General features: G+C 40.6%; 1 protein-coding gene across 1 annotated transcript in view; it reads right to left on the reverse strand.

Annotated features, from left to right (window-relative positions):
* Window positions 1-7,012: 7,012 nt before the first annotated feature.
* SLC6A14 (solute carrier family 6 member 14) overlaps window positions 7,013-16,546 on the reverse strand; it is a 28,237-nt gene continuing 18,703 nt past the window's right edge. Inside the window, exons 9-14 of the mRNA XM_037042952.1 lie at window positions 14,890-15,015; window positions 13,089-13,207; window positions 12,352-12,451; window positions 11,994-12,103; window positions 9,728-9,895; window positions 7,013-8,303 (exon numbers count right to left, since the gene is read on the reverse strand). Of these exons, the coding sequence (XP_036898847.1) occupies window positions 8,136-8,303; window positions 9,728-9,895; window positions 11,994-12,103; window positions 12,352-12,451; window positions 13,089-13,207; window positions 14,890-15,015 (791 nt within the window). The 3' untranslated portion in view covers window positions 7,013-8,135. The remainder of the gene's footprint in view (window positions 8,304-9,727; window positions 9,896-11,993; window positions 12,104-12,351; window positions 12,452-13,088; window positions 13,208-14,889; window positions 15,016-16,546) is intronic.

Below are 16,546 nucleotides of genomic sequence, written 5' to 3' on the forward strand. Positions count from 1 at the left end.
ATTATAAATTAAGGTCTCAGGAAGGAGAAGTATTTTGAGCCTTACGTCTAGAGTGTGGAATAAACAAAAGCTTTCACAAACTCAACCCCAGGGAACCAGGGAATGGCAGTGTGGCCTAAGGGGGTTCATCTTTTCCTGGATGAGTATAAGGGCACGAGGACCTGCCCAAGGGCTCCACACACACATTCTGTAAGCACATGAGTCTCATTCTGATGGGAAATCCAGTTGCATGCATTGTCTACCCACTGTCCCCCAACAATGACGTAGTCAGTCCTCTGTAGTTTCTGTCTGGACAGTGTAGCTTTACAAAGTAAAGGCAGCCTATGGAACCGCAGAGTTCAGTTTCTCAACAGCAATTAGCTGAGAGGCACCAGTTCTGCTTGTTTTCCATCCTTCTTTTCTTCTGCACAATTTCGGTGCTCATTCTCTTTCTCTGACACACACCCATAACCTCTCATCCCTTAACCATCCTTCTACGCCACACTAACATGACATGTTCTTTCCACACGTCCTGAATGTTTCCCCTTGCTCTAAGGGGTCGTTGCTCACTACTGAAATCGTGTGTGTATACTGGACCTCTATCAATGCCGACGACATTGTGTTGGCATCACAGTTCATAATGTCAGATATATTTTCTCTGAGATAATTGGAAACTTCATAACATTTAAAACACAATCATCTTTCACATTTCGTAAGATTCAAAAAATCAATATTTCACATCTCACGGATTTTCTAATAGTCATAGAACTTAACCAATGACAAGAAGGATGACCTCTGCATTGACTACATCGATTTATAAAGGCAGAGGGACCTGTGAAAGCCCTTTAGACGGAAGGGAAAGGAAGGAGAAAGAAAGGGAGAGAAAAATCAATGTGTGGTTTCCTCTCACATGCCTCGTACTGGGGACCTGGCCTGCAACTCAGTCATGTGCTCTGATTGGGCATCGAACTGGTGACTCTTTCGTTTGTAGACTGGCACTCAATCCACTGACCCATACCAGCCTGGGCCAAAACCAAGAAACTTTGTAAGAGGTAATTTAATATATGCTAGAAGTACAGAGAGTTAACAAATTATTTCAAGAAGAAAAAGTGCCTGTATTCTGTGTACAGAATAAGTTGGTCTTTGAGCAGAAAGCAATCTTACATTCTGATCTCATTTTCAGTACACCATTCATGTGATGATTTCCAGTAAAGAATTCATAAGCCACTTTTATTTCTAACCTTAACATAACTATATGTGTGTATTCAGACAATATGTAAATGTACAAGGTATGGAGCAATGCTAAGTTTCCAGCTTATCTTCAAACGATAATTAACTTCACAAATATTAAATAACAAATGTATACCCACGTTGAACTTAAGAGAAGTATAAAATTCTTCTAATACACAAAAACATAAATTATATTCATTATCTCCCATATGCTCATTTCTCTGTGGAACTATTGTCCCTAGTCCAAATGCAACTGTCCACCTTTACCAAAGGACCAACCGAACAACCAAACCTTGTTTTCTTACAGGGAAAACTAGAACCCAAGAAACGAAGAACTGTCTAGCTTCTTTCAGACACCACCACACGTTTCATATTATGTATTTTTTTTTACCTTTTGCTAGATGTTTCCTGCGTGGTTTGTCTCCTCAGTCATTGTCCGCAAGACTCTGAGGAGCTGCAGGAATGTGCAGGTGCAGACTCGAGGCCCAGCTGCGGACGGCCCGGGACGGCACAGCGCCGAGCTCTGCTCCCCAGCCACCCAAACACGGTCTCTAAACACAGAGCTAGAAAAAGAACACAGTGAACCCAGTGTAAGCAGAAAGGCGGAAACAATAAATATTAGAGCAGAAATAAAGGAAATAGAGGAGAACAAAACAATAAAGAGCTGGACTAAGAAAAATACAAAAGACACAAACAACAAAATGCAAAAGAAATGGTGGGCATTAATATTGATTTTACAGAAAGAAAATGGATTATACGGAAGTGCTATGAACAATCACGCCCTGACAATCGGATAACCTAGAGGAAATAAAAAACCCCTAGAAACACATGACCTACAAAAACTGAATCATGATGAAGTAGAAACTCTGAATCTAGCTATAACTAGCGAGGAGACTTAATCCATAGCAAAAACCTTCCAACCAAGGAAAGTCCTGGGCCAGACGGCACCACTGGTGAATGTTACCAAACACTGAGAGAGTGATTAACACCGGCCCTCAACTCTTCCGAAACTTGGAGACGATGAAAGGCTTCCTCATGCTTTCTGTGAAGCCAGCATTACCCTGAGACCAAAGGCAGCCAAAGGCGTTGCCAAAGAGAAAAAGAAGAAAAGAAAAATCCAGACCGATATCTTTATGAATCCGGATGCAAAAATCTTTGGGACGTCTGGTTTCCAGTCCATCATGTAATAGGCTTGGAAGTCGCTAGTCCATCCTCACACCAAGTGAAAGGTCGGCCAACTTAAAGACCGACAACGAAAGGAATCCACCAAGGTGCCCCCCGTTACCTTGAGAGTATAATACATACCTAGTGAATAAGTAAACCTTTAAGTTATGAATTCATAATTAGGTAATAAGCTTTTTAAAAAGACTTTATTCATTTGTCTTTAGCGGGGAAGAGAAGGAGAGAGGGAGAGAAATATCAATGTATGGTTGCCTCTGTGTGTCCCACGCTGGGCACTGGCCTGCAACCCCAGCATGTACCCTCACTGGGAACCGAACCGGGGTCTCTCAGTTCGCAGGCCCGCGCTCAATCCACTGAGCTACACCAGCCAGGGTGGGAAGGACGTTTGATATGAAAAGCTTGTACACGCCATTGGTCTCTGCCACGGGTATGTGAAAATGAGAGTAATTCCCCCAGCAGTTAGGGAGCTGCAGTTGGACCCTCATCTTGAGATTACCCTGGCTATTTTTTTTTTTTTTTGGCTCCAGTGTCAACTTGTACCTTTATCTAAATTTCTTGGAAATTTGTCACTCATCTAGTCCAGTGTTTCTTGTATCTGTTAGTTTCTATCACTTCTCTTCCAAGTGTAGTGTTGGATTCCTCGTGTGGAAAGTATGACACCCTCGGGACTCCCGAGAGTCAGCAGTGGAGGTGAGGGTGGGGCCTGGGGGTGAAGGTGAGAGAATGGGCGGGGTGGGGGGCAGGTATCTCTGGATTGAAAGCCTGTGGATGTGAGTCCTGGTTTTGCTTCTAGTTTCAAAGGACTTTACGGGACACCTCAATCCGTTCCTGCATTTCCAAAATGAGACAGTATATTGGAAACTCCTGTAGTTCAAAATATTGTGGGCACTACATGGGGAAAGGTGCCTCGAATCACTGTTTACCTGTGCAGTGACAAGGATGTGGGCACCAGAGCATCAAGGTTTCTGGGAAAGTCTTATGTGACTACTTTTTACGATGTGTTTGTAACTTGATTCTGAACTTGTGTTTGAAATGAACAATGGAATAGTTGCAGCAGATGCCACGTTACCTTTAAAAAGAAGGAAGAAAGGCCGAAAGAGCATTTTTAAATGCTGCATTTGACCAGCCCAGTCGGAGTCGGTACTTCCAGCCGGTTCCGGCTCCCTGGGAAGCCCGGGTTCACCAGGCCGGCCCTGGCTCTCCTCTCCACCCACCGCCGCCTGGTCTCCTGGAGACGGGAGCCCGCAGCCTCAGACTGTGGCGCGGGGCTGCACGTTCTGCTCCATTGTGAGGTCACCCGCCCTGCACTCTGTAACCCAGGGCACCGCGGCTCCCCCAGTGGCACCAGGCAGCCCAGAAGCTCAGCCCGCTGGCCGCTGGCTCGGACCTCCGGAGCTGCGGTGGCTGGCGGCCCCTGCCCGCCCAGTGCAGAGACGCAGAAGAGGCCCCACAGCAGCCATGTGCATCACGTTAGTCTTCTTCGGGGCCGTGGTGTTCTTCTTCCTGCTGGTCTTCTGGCCACATGACTGTCAGGTAAAGTGTGCCGGAGAGATGGGAAAGACAGGAAGCTAGGGGAACATACGCACGGGAGGTTGTCCAAGGAACTAGGAAGATGGGAAAACTAGGGTAAGGCGAGGGCACCTCGTCCCCCTTTTCCTCTCGCAAGAGCCCCCGATGTTTATTCTTTACCCCCCCCCCCCCGACTCGTCTCATCTTGGCCGGTGATTCATAGCTGTGATATGTCGTAAAAAGGCCCCAGTCACTATTGGCATGGTCAGCTTCCCACCCGCTCAGAAAGCTGGGCTTCAAGTGCCTGCTCTACAGCACAGCCTGCCGCTGTTGTGGCCCCTGGAGGCAGCAGCCGGGGAGGGGGAGGGGCGAGGGGGTGAGCGGTGGGGGAGGGGAGGGGCTAGGGGGAGGGAAGCGTGACTGGAGGTGGTGGGTGTGCGGTGCAGTGTGCAGATGGTGTGTTGTGGGGTGGCACGCTGGAGACCTGTACAGTTGTACTTAGCACCGTCACCCCAGGGAATTCAATGTTTTCGATTTTGGTAAAAAAGAATCTCTACCGTCTCACTCTTCTTCTCTGGCTTCCACTGCCCCTACGTTTCAGTTTGCTTCTTCCTCCTCTGTGTTTTCCTTTTCACCCATCTTTAGGATCACTTTAGGGGCATTCACAAACAATCCAGGTGTAAACGTGATATTCCTGGTGCTATTTAAATTTGCAAATGAAGTCCTTTTAGGTAAGGGTCAGACAGGGCCCAAATACAGACCTATCGCACTGCCCAAGAAATGTCAGGCGAGAATACGGCATGTGGCATTAGAAGGCCACCTTCATACATTTTCCCCTCAGTCTGGTTGGGAAGAGCACGTTTCCAAATCAGTGTAGTCATTCAACAGATTTTTAATCTGCAGTTCTTAACGGAGGACAGTCAGTTCATTTTCATAAACAAGACTAAGCACGTTGTTATTTGGTAGTATTTGTCAATTGCTAACCGCAATAAACTACGTGTGTGTAATTTGTTTTCCTTACAGAGACACACCGGCGAAATGTCATCCAACCCGACTTCTGTCCTACTAGTGAGACCATCTTCTGTGACCGAGTCAGCTAACAGCGATGTTGATAATGGTGTGAGGGTCATCCGCCTCTCTCGGAACACCTTAATTAGTTCCCCGCGCTCCCAGGTTGTCGACAAACTAGTACTGGTAGACCTCAGGGTGGTGGAATACGACATTGCCAAATGGGAACATGTGGTAGTCACCAGGCGTTTCAATGGCACACTAATGAATCGTAACCCCCCTGGGCAGGCTGACAGAATGTATTGACAGCGTACACAATCATTAAACGCTCTTGGACTGGATTCATTGGACTAGTATATGTGTTTATACCCAATTAATTATCGTTTACAAGGGGAGGGTAAACCACGTAAGATGCAAAACCCAGACATGATTCCTTTGCATACTCACAGTTAAAGAATGGATTAGATGTTGCTAATATATATTTTACCAGGGAAGGAATGAAAACACAGTAGAGAAAAAAATCATTCAAAAGCTTTTGAAAATAGCCCTGGCTGGTGTAGCTCAGTGGATTGAGCTCTGGCCTGGGAACCACACGATCCCGGTTCAATTCCCAGTCAGGGCACATGCCTGGGTTGCAGGCCAGTTCCCAGCAGGGGACTCACAACAGGCAACCATACATTGGTATTTCTCTCCTCTCCTTCCCTTCCCCTCTAAAGACAAATAAATAAGATCTTTTTTAAAAGCTTTTGAAAATAAGCTACAGTGAAATAAAATCTAGCTGGCATGTAGTGATTTTAATTTTACTCAAGTGTGAGAAAAGGTTTTCTCTAGCAGTTTATACTACAGTACTGGATGCCTACTAGTTTGCATTCAAGTCAATGAGATTCGATAAGACACTTTCCATTTGCAGAACAGTCTTTCTTACCACTGTGGAATCTGTGTGTGATAATACAGGAAGAGCTGTCCGAGAGTGCCCTGAAGCATACAAGGCACTCTGTGGAGGTCTGACTGTCTGTGCCTCGCACCTTTGTGAGGGGATACACACACTCCTAGTGAGCTCTTAAAGGGAATCTCTTCCTAATCACCCCTCCCACTGCCAATTTGAGAGCATTTCATTAGAAACATATCTAAATCTTTCCTGCATTGCAAGAGTCACCTATAGAAAATTACGTGCATTTTACTACTTTGTAAGAAATTCACACCCCAAAGAGCATGAAAATATAATGGTAGAATGTCTGTGATAAATATGGATTAAAATCAAGAAACAAAGTATTTCTTAGCTGTAGTCACCCATCTATTTCATGTAATATTTTATAAAATCCAGTGTAATTGAGGAATTAATCTGTTGAAGTTCACTAACAGCCTTTGATCTACCCTCAAAATATATTTGAAAGATTGTATTTGTTTATTTTTAGAGAGGAGAAGGGAAGGAGAAAGAGAGGGAGAGAAACATCAGTGTGTGTTTGCCCCTCGTGTGTCCCCTACTGGGGACCTGGCCTGCAACCCAGGCATGTGCTCTGACTGGGAATCGAACCTGTGGCCCTTTGGTTTGCAGGCCAGCATTTAATCTGCTGAGCCACACCAGCCCGTGATATCCTCAAAAGATTGAAGACGAGCTCATCTCATGTATGTGTACCTACCTCGCTGAGATTGTTCAATTACAGCTCTAGCAGTTTACCTACATTCAGGCTCGCTCCTCCCATAACAAATTATTACTATAAATTAAAGAAATACCTTAATCTCTTACTCCTTAACCTTAAATCTAAAAAAGAGGAAAAGAAATATGAAATGTATTAGAAGTGAACCTTTAACATCCTTCTTCTCATTTCTTCCTTGCCAATAACAAACGCTAGCAGTGGTGTGTGTGGTTCTTAAACTGTTCAGTCCCAGATCCCTGTGATATGTGACAAAGACTATAAACACTCTCCTTAGAAAAATGATGCACACCTACACCTAGAAAAATATTGCACATAATTTTGCTTCCTTATGTTTCTGAAGCCCAAATTAAACACACTAAGAATAATTGAAAAGTGTCCTACATACTTTGGCCATGTTCATCATTCTAGGCTGTGATGCTTGAACCAGTTTTCTTTCTCTTTTTAAAAAATTTATTTAATTGTTGTTCCAGTACAGTTTTCTGGTTTTTTTAAAAGAATATGTAACCAGTGTAAAGAACTATTAGTGATACAATGTGTTCATTATCTTCTGTAGGGAAATGGGGGCATAGGACTTCCTAATTTGGTTTCTCTCACTCTTGACAAGTTTAACAAGTTTATCCCCTATAGGTATGTAAATAAGTTCTCACCTGTAACTAGTAACATCTTCAAATAAGACAAAATCATTCCACTTGATTTACTAACTGTGTATTACAATATAAGTTTTTAAATTTGATTGAAGTCATTTCTTCCTCGGTATTTTGTTCCGTAGTCTATTTGAAAAGACCCCTAGATTTCAGAGAGTGCAGTGAATTACTCGGAATTTTGTGAAAGCGCATATGAGCCGGGTCAGATGTTCCTTCCAAATGTAACCTGGGAAACACGTTACATGGAGAAGTATTCAAAGTCTCTGGTTTCCGTTTGCTAGATTTCTCACTTACTGGCCACAGGATCCTAATTTTTCTGTCTTTTTCCACATATGAAAACAAAGAACATAACTACTAAGTTCACAAAGAAAAGGGAACCACAAATACATGAAGTTTTTAGACCTTTAGATCACAAATATTAAACTACAGTCCTCGTGCTATATACATAGTCCGTCTTTCCCACATATATACAACATTTCTAATTGACCGAGGCCTTCAATTTTAACACGTTCTTTTAAACACACTGATTTATTTTCTCCAGCTTTATGGAGGAAAGAGGATATAACAAGAAAATATAAGTAAGTAATATTTGAAAACTTGTATGATAGAAAATATAACTGTTTTCTATATAATTCGCTCAAATTTCAACCTTCACTCTATTAGAAAAACTTGATGGTAAAATGTACAAAAGTGTTATTGTGAAATGCAGATAGTGTGTTATACAGATAGATCATCTAAAAAGAAATACAATAAGCACATTGATAAAAATTAGTAGATTCACATTTTTATATTACATTCCTGCTTAAATGGGAAAAATAGTCACTATGTTATTATGAACATAATATATACATTTCTGTTCAGTTAACATACAAATAAATAAAATTTTCTCTGTTCTAAAGTAATCACATTGCACAGGCACACATTCTTAAAAATGAGAACTTATTCTGGTTTCTGGTTTCCCACCGCCACTGATCGTAGGTATTTCGTGGTCGGTCTCTTTCTTCGGATCTGTCATGTCTTTGTATCTCTCCCCACGGTGTCGTTCCAAGTATGGGCCCCAGTTAGAAGCCGGTCTGCAGCAGCTTACAATGCGCTGAAATGGGAATGATGCTGTCTTAGAAATTAAGGGCTACTTATTTATTAAGTAGCCCTTAATTAAATAAGTAGCATTTAATAAGTCTAGGAATAAATAAACATAAAACTATGTTTTTATTTCAGAGTGTTAAATTTCTTTAAAAATTATTTAATTTACTTATTTTTAGAGAGAGGGAAGGGAGGGGCAGAGAGAAACATTGATCGGTTGCCTCTTGCACGCTCCCAAATGGGGACCTGGCCAGTAACCCAGACATGTGCCCTGACTGAGAATCAAACTGGTGACCAGTTGGTTTGCAGGCCAGTGTTCAATCCCCTGAGCCACACCAGGCAGGGCTAGAATGTTAAATTCCCTTGCCCTGCCCTCCCTCAGGTGACAGTTAGGTGAGACTCTAAAGCAGCACGTACCTGGGAAATTTTAAGAACCAAAGAAAGGGAGCTCCAGGGTGAAACAACTGATCCACATCCCTTCTTGAATGGGCTTAGATTTATTTAAAATCTGACTGCTGAGCTGACCTTGCCATTGCCCTTTGTCTTAGTGACATGTGATAACCAACTCCATGCCCCTAGGCCTCCGTGGAAGAGGGATGACTTAGGATCTAGTCTGCGTTCAAGGTCATTTACCAGGCTTTTTCAGTCTACACATGCTATTAGGAAATGCATTATAAAGACACCAGGATGTGTGTGTGTGTGTGTGTGTGTGTGTGACCATGTTTTAAAAGTGAAGACTGTAGATAGAAAACTAACAGCTTGTCTGCATTGCATCATCTTCGAGAACAAGTCAGTGCCCGGATAGATATAATAACTGTCATGTGCTAAGCACTCTAACAGGGCCTGAGGCTACAGCAATAAGCAACACGAGACTTCTTCTTAAAGGAGCTTATAGTCTAGTCCAGGGAGACACAAAAATCTGTGCACAGGATAATACAATGTTATGCACATAGCAGTGAAGGTTCACCTCAGGTGTAAAAGTAGCCCAGAGGAAAGAGTGATTCGTTTGATCTCATGGTTATAATCTCATATCACCACCATATGGGCAAATTAACCTTTGGTTCGATCCTAGTGACTTATATGAAGTACAAATAATATTCATTTTAAATTGAATTTAATGGGGGGATATCGGTTAATAAAATTATATAGGTTTCAGAGGTACATTGCTGTAATACATCATCTGTCTATAAATGAAAAAACAAAATAGAAACAGACTGAAGGCTAGAGAAGACAGACGGACAGCTGTCAGAGGGGAGGGGTTAGGTGGGCAGGTTGAAGAAGGTGGAGGGATGGGAAAGCCCTCATAGACAAGAGCATGGTGATGACCAGAAGGAGAGGGGGTGGGGGAAGGTCGGAGAGGGCAAGGGGGCATAATGGTGCTGGAGGGACTTGACTTGGGCTGGCGAACAAGTAACACTGATTTAATGTGCTTACCTGAAAGATGTTTCCTTTAGCTTGAATTATTTTTATGATAGCCATAATCGGAATCCAGATAATGCAGAAAATGATCATACACCAGCCTAGAGCCACTCCCCAGTCAGGATATGGAATTTTAGCGTAATTGGGTCTGTCGAATTTCACCAGTGACCAGATGAAAATTGCCTGTGCAAGTTAACATATGCAAAGACCATGGTACAGATCAGGCTTCATTGCACTAGTGATTTCAATTGCACTGATTACTAGCAGTCTGATTCCATTCCTTAGAAATAATTCATCAAAAGCAATTACAATGAATGAAAACACATTTGAGCAACTGAGGCAACCAGGTAACTAGCCAGAAGACGACAATACCAAGTGAACCAATTATGTATTTGGCTTTGAATAAACTCTTCCAAAATGAGCACCTCCGTATACCCATTTATAAAAGATACTAATACTTGTCTAACGTGTATTTCAATAAAATACCATGAAATCTAGCTGAGGGAGAGTAAAATAAAACCTGAAATTTTGTTATTAACTTTAACTTACAGTAGCATGGTTTTATTCTATGCCATAACCTAGCCCACATATGAAATAATTCAATGAGAATGTAAAGTGCACATTAGTGAACATGCTTTTGCTCCTCACTTAGCAATTGTTTCTCTCATTTCCCACTGCACATAGCATCCCTACTGCACATCCAAGCACACACACACTCACATTCCAGTAGGATGCACATATTCACCAAAGGGCACTTCCCTTCCAGCCTCTTGAAAAAAACCAGTTCAATGTAGGTTTGGGTAAAACCGAAATCTGAATCTTAAAGCTGAACCATGTTAAGGCCAAGTGTTCTTAAAATTTTCTTAAAAAGCATGTTGTAGCCTGAAGCTAATCAGATGTTTAGATATTTGTAAAACAAAGTGAAGTGATCAAAACCAAACATCACCTAGTACTAATTCCTGTAAATTCAGTTTAGAATGTGTTTAGTGCCAGAGTCTTTATAAAATAATCAAATTTAATTTCAAAATTAAATAGCTTAGTTCCATTAATTTATTGACAGTCATTTAAATACATTTTACTATTGCCATAATCCTACATAACTACAAGAGAAGAATGAGGGATAGTGAAGCCCAATGTACGCAACTGGACTCAAACGGCTGACGGTGTGTGTCATGTCATGTTCAATACCTTTGCATTTAAAAGTAAACTCAGTTGTTGAACCTATGTAATGAATGAAAGTTTGGCTGGCTGAAAGTCTAGTAAGGTCTTCTGATTTGATAAGGGTCTTAATTTATTCCAGAGACTCATCAGAAGGGGCAAATCATACTTCCCAGCACTGTCAGAATGATTTAGCGAGAATGTAGGGCATCCAAATATCTTAATTCAGCACAGTTAGTCTGAAACTGCTCACAACTTGAAACTGACCTTGTAATGCTAAAAGAATTATTTTCCTCTAAAAACAAATAAGCCTGGTACTTCAGATGTGAAGCAAATTTTAGATCAAATTCTTTCATGGCCTTTTCTAGGCAAACCGTTGAATCACGGAGGCAATAAGAACCAAAACATCCTCTGTGAAGCTTTGTCACTGTCACACACCCCCACTGTCCTTAGTCAAGAATAATTGTCCATCCTATTCAGTGTTATGTTGGCATGCAGCCACGTATTGCCCTGAAGTGTTACCTGAAGACAGCGTGTGTGTATGTCACGCCTCTCCAGTACGACGAACTGCGCTTTCCCTCAGCTCCTAAAGAGTACTGAGTGTTAAATTTACTGGCATAACCTGTTGGCTCTACTGACAGAGCTGAGCTCCTTTTGGTAATATCATATAGTAAGTACCTCCTATAGAGACGAAAATATGCATTAAAATAGGAGTGTTGGTTCTTAGCCATCTGTATATTTGGACTGAATTCCATGAAGGCAGAGTACTGGTCATGCACATATTTGTGTTTTCTGTACCTGGCATATTTTTTAGGGAATGAGCAAACGAGTGATTCATTTTTATTTACCCACCGGTAATTCTTATACATGTGGGAAATTTAAGTCTATAGGGGCCTGTTTACTTGGTCAAATAGTAAATATTTAAACCCATGGCCTCAAAACTAATACTGCAGAGACATTTAATTTAGGCAACTCAGAGGCACCAGTCATAAACAGAAGTTGAAAATCATTAATCTATGACATTACTTTGCCTTATTGTCTCCAATGTGAGTCATTGAAGTTTATCTTAGAAATGTTTCAATGTATGTTATTGACACCAAATCCATACCATATTAATACTTACAATCAAAAGAAGAGGCGTAATGACAAACCAGCAAGCTCTCCACCAGAGCCAGAATATCCACCTTTTGGCTCCGATCATCATTTCTATATCTTCAATGAATCTGTTCCCTCCTAACAAAGCAATGGACAAACAGTGCATTCAGTCTTTGCTCGTATTCTCTCCATTAATCACTGTGGCTCCAAATTTTCTGCCAGAATGTTTCCCTATACTACCAGAACAAAGCATACACCTCTACATTGTATTCATAATGTATTTTGCTCAGTTGTGTGGTAGTTTACTATTACAGTGCACATAGTGGAAATGATCACACTAAATTATTTTAACAAGAAGCACAGATAAGTCGATAGTCACAACTTACCATAAATCCAGATGACTCCTATTATTTCCAGTATAGCTGCAATCAAAATGCCCCATCCAGCACAGAAGTGGTCAATCAGATTAACCCAGTAAATCCCAGCCTATCAGAAAAAAATCATTGGGGGGACAGGCAGGGAAAAATACAGACAACTGTAATTGAACAACAATAAAACAATTCAAAAAAAATCAATTACTTCTAAGTATAATTTGTCATTATTTTTATGATTGATTCGACATTCAAATTGAATTTATTAATTCGATTTTAACACATGCTCCTTGGATTCATCTCTGCCAAAAATGGGAAAAGGATTGCTTTCAAATATGAATACAGATGTGGATTTAATTACCTCAAAAATGATGCACCTTTTATTCTGTGCCGAGTCAGATAGTTAGTCATCAAAATGATAGGCAGTGTCTGTGCATTCCATAGTAGCATCCAAGATAGAGGGTGTGTGTAAAGTCTATAATGTTACTGTGGTTGAGAAAAGTGCTCATTGTTGGGCCTCCTCCCCCTCTGCAAACTATACTTACTCTCGAAATCGTGCTATTGAGGGAAACAGCCTGAACTAAATCTCAGGAAACCTTGGTCCAAGTCAGACTTAGACCTGTCATGAAACATCCTCTTAAACCTTGGTTTTCTCATTTAGATGATAATTGAATGCCAATTTAGAGTTTCTCATTTAGATATAGAAAATTATTCCAAGTAATATTTTGTCTATGAAAAATATGATAGTATACCTGAGTTACACAGACGAGACCCAGGAGGAACAAAACCAAGCAGCAACCCAAAGTTATAGGAGCCCTCATTTTCTTCATCACTTTGGGAAATAAATCTTGAATTGTTGTTGTGATCGTTTCTTCAGAAGGGAAAAATAGCATGTTTTATGTCAACTCGTTTGCCAATAAGTTTAATCACAGAATTCAACTTATGTTAATGAAATTACAAATCTATGTTGAGAATACAGTCTGGGCCCTGCTCCTGGCTTTTGAGAGCCACAGACTCCTTTCTCTTGGCTGGCACCACTCGTCAGTTCTGATAAAAATCAAAGGCAACTGGATTTGTCAGTTTTAGTCTGCTTTATAAGGGTTTTCATTGGTAGCAACTACAAGGAAACAGATCCCTGAGGGCTGAAGCAGTTTGAAAGAGTTATAGGAAAGGAAGAAATCCAGTGCAGCTTTCCAAAAAGGTGAACATTTGAATAAATGACATGAAGACAGAAAGGCCTTCCAGGTTTAAGAAATTAATGTGTTCATGAAATGGCCACTGGCTTAAAAGTAGAAAAACGTACGAGTGAAAGGACTAAGAATCATGTTTGATGTATCTAAGGGCTTGGAAAATCGATCAGAGGAGGCTGGACTTTATCCTATAAACAGTAAACTATTAAAACGTTTCATGTGTGGCTCAGTTGCTGGGAGCCCCGGCCATAGACTGAAAGGTAACAGCAGGTTCCATTCCCAGTCAGGGCACATACCCGTGTTTCGGGTTCTGTCCCTGGTCAGGACAGGTACAAGAAGACAACCAGTCAATCGACATCTCTCACATCGATCTCTCTCTCTCTGTCTCTCTCTCTCCCCCTCCCTTTCTCTCTTTCTGAAAGCAATGAACAAATATCCTCAGGTGAGGATGAAAAAATGCTTCAATAAAAATAAGTAAAATGTTTTATGTAAGAGGATAATACAATAAAAACAGGTTCAGAATTTCTAAGTGTGTACCCTAAGGACGATTCTTCTGTGTACATAGAGCCATGTAAAGAATAGTCAGTGTAGCAGTGTGTGCAAGTGTTCAAAGCTGGAAGTGATCCAAATGCCCCTGTCATCACAGCAACACATCGTGAGTTAGCTACATCTATATCTCTATGCATGAACACATAGTCATAGGTGTGTTGATAATACAAAAAAAAAACAACTGTCAGAATGGTATGTATGAAATGAAGTTTCACATTTATGGGAGCATTTAACATTCATGGTATTTATGAGTACATTATATCATGTATACAAACATGGACTCGATAGCATCATTCATGGTCATGTCTGTTTCTAGGAAGGGAGAAATGTGAATGGTACTAGGGAGAGAAGCATGAGATACTTCAAACTCATCTGTAACAGTTTATTTTTCAAAAATGTCAGAAGCAAATATGATAAAATATTAATGTTTGCTCATTTTGGGTGTCTGGTTCATGACTACTTTGTATTTTTTAAGAAGAAGTTTTAAAATTTAAAAAGGATTTTAAATTTAATTTTAGAGAGAAGGGATGGAGAGAGGGAGAGGAACACCAATACATGGTAACCCAACTGGGGACCTGACCTGCAACCCAGGCATGTGCCCTGACTGTGGATGGAACCAGCAACCTTTTGGTCCACAGGCCGGCGCTCCATCCACCTTAGCCACACCAGCCAGGGCTATAAAGAAGTTTTAGAAAGATTATTCTTAGAGTAAAACCTAGGAGGGGCAATGGGGGTTAAGAGAAGAATGCTTTTAAGTAGGGGAAACATGAATACAATATAAGAGGGATGGGTTAACACTGGAAGCATTACTTACCAATGGAAGCAAACTGAGAGTCGAGACCCAAAGTCAACAGCATGAAGAAAAATAATATGGACCAAAATGGCCCACCAGGGAGTTGGGCTAGAGCTTCCGGATAAGCAATGAATGCCAAATCAAAACCTGAGAAAAATGCATAGCATTTTAATTTAAATTAGTTTCCAAGAAAACTGACATAATTGGATATTTTCAGAATTACATAGTAGAAAAATTTCATTTGAATTTCACAACCCAATTCATGATATACATTCATTAGCAGCTGTTTCACTTTCAGTTTAAAAATATTTGGTGTGGTTGTTGTGCAATGTGGTAGTGTGAACACATGACACTCATGAAGCTAGTGAGATTAACTTTATGAATGGTACATTTGTCACATTGGAAATCTAAACTATGTCAGTGATTTTGTTTAACTGACTTTATTTTTTAAGTTTGATGAAGAATAACAACTATCTTAAACTCTGGAAACCTAAATTCGGTTACCTTATGTACCCTAGAAATTCTAAAAGAATTATGCTATCAAAAAAGATATGTTTATGGAACTTGTTAGTGTCTAACCGTCTCTTCAAATGTGTGCCCAAAATCAGAGTTGAGTCTTATTTTCTATTTGATGTATGTTATCTTTAGAGATGTTTTTAAAACTTTCAATTATACTATGTGACATTTACTTTAAAGTATTTCAATTCTCCATTCTCCCAGGTCACCAACTTAGGACTCAGGAGAATTTGCTTCTAGTTTAGGCGCTTTCACTTCCTAATTAGTTGATTTTCTGCAAGACTTAACATTTCTGTGCATCCGTCCCCTGCCCCACCCCAATGAGGAGCTGGGCACTGGATGACCTCCAAGGTCCCTTCTAGTTCTAACATTCTATTCTCATTCATCAGTCTCTCCATCAAATGACACTAACCATAAATAAACATTTAATAAGAAAATCTCACTTAAAAGTACCCTAGAATTATTTTCCTGATACTCTGTAGACATAATTAAGTGACCCTAGCTAATGTCTTTAAGGTTAGGAAGTTCATTAATCAGACTACATTCCAGCTGGACACAGCCAGATATAAAAAGTCACTTGGGTTTCTATCTTTATGATGTTAATGTGTTTTAAAGATTCAGACCAATACTATAATTGCACATGGAGGAATATACACACACATACATATGTGTACATATGTACACATATATACATGTACTTATACATATATACACAAGGGAACCTTTTTGCCCTGTTGGTGGGAATGCAGACTGGTGCAACCACCATGGAAAGCAGTATGAAGATACCTCAAAAAATTAAAAATGGATCAGGCCTTTGACCTAGTGATCCCACTTCTGGGAATATATCTGAAGGAATCCAAATCACTAATTTGAAAGAACATAAATACCATTATGTCCATTGCACTGTTATTTACAATCACCAAGATATGGAACCTGCCCATGTGTCCACCAGTAGATGAGTGGATAGCACAACTATGGGACATTTTCTACAATGGAATACTACTCAAGCACAAAAAGGAAAGTGTTACTGTTTACAGCAGTATGGATGGACCTGGTAAACATTATGCTAAGTGAAATAAGCCAGTCAGAGAAATTCAAGTGCCATATGATTTCACTCATGTTGAATCTTATGAAAAAACTAAACTAGCAAGTACAGTCATAC

Source organism: Sturnira hondurensis, unplaced genomic scaffold, assembly GCF_014824575.4.
Source record: "Sturnira hondurensis isolate 20B ecotype Veracruz unplaced genomic scaffold, ASM1482457v3 Scaffold0003812, whole genome shotgun sequence".
NCBI classification, from domain to species: domain Eukaryota; kingdom Metazoa; phylum Chordata; class Mammalia; order Chiroptera; family Phyllostomidae; genus Sturnira; species Sturnira hondurensis.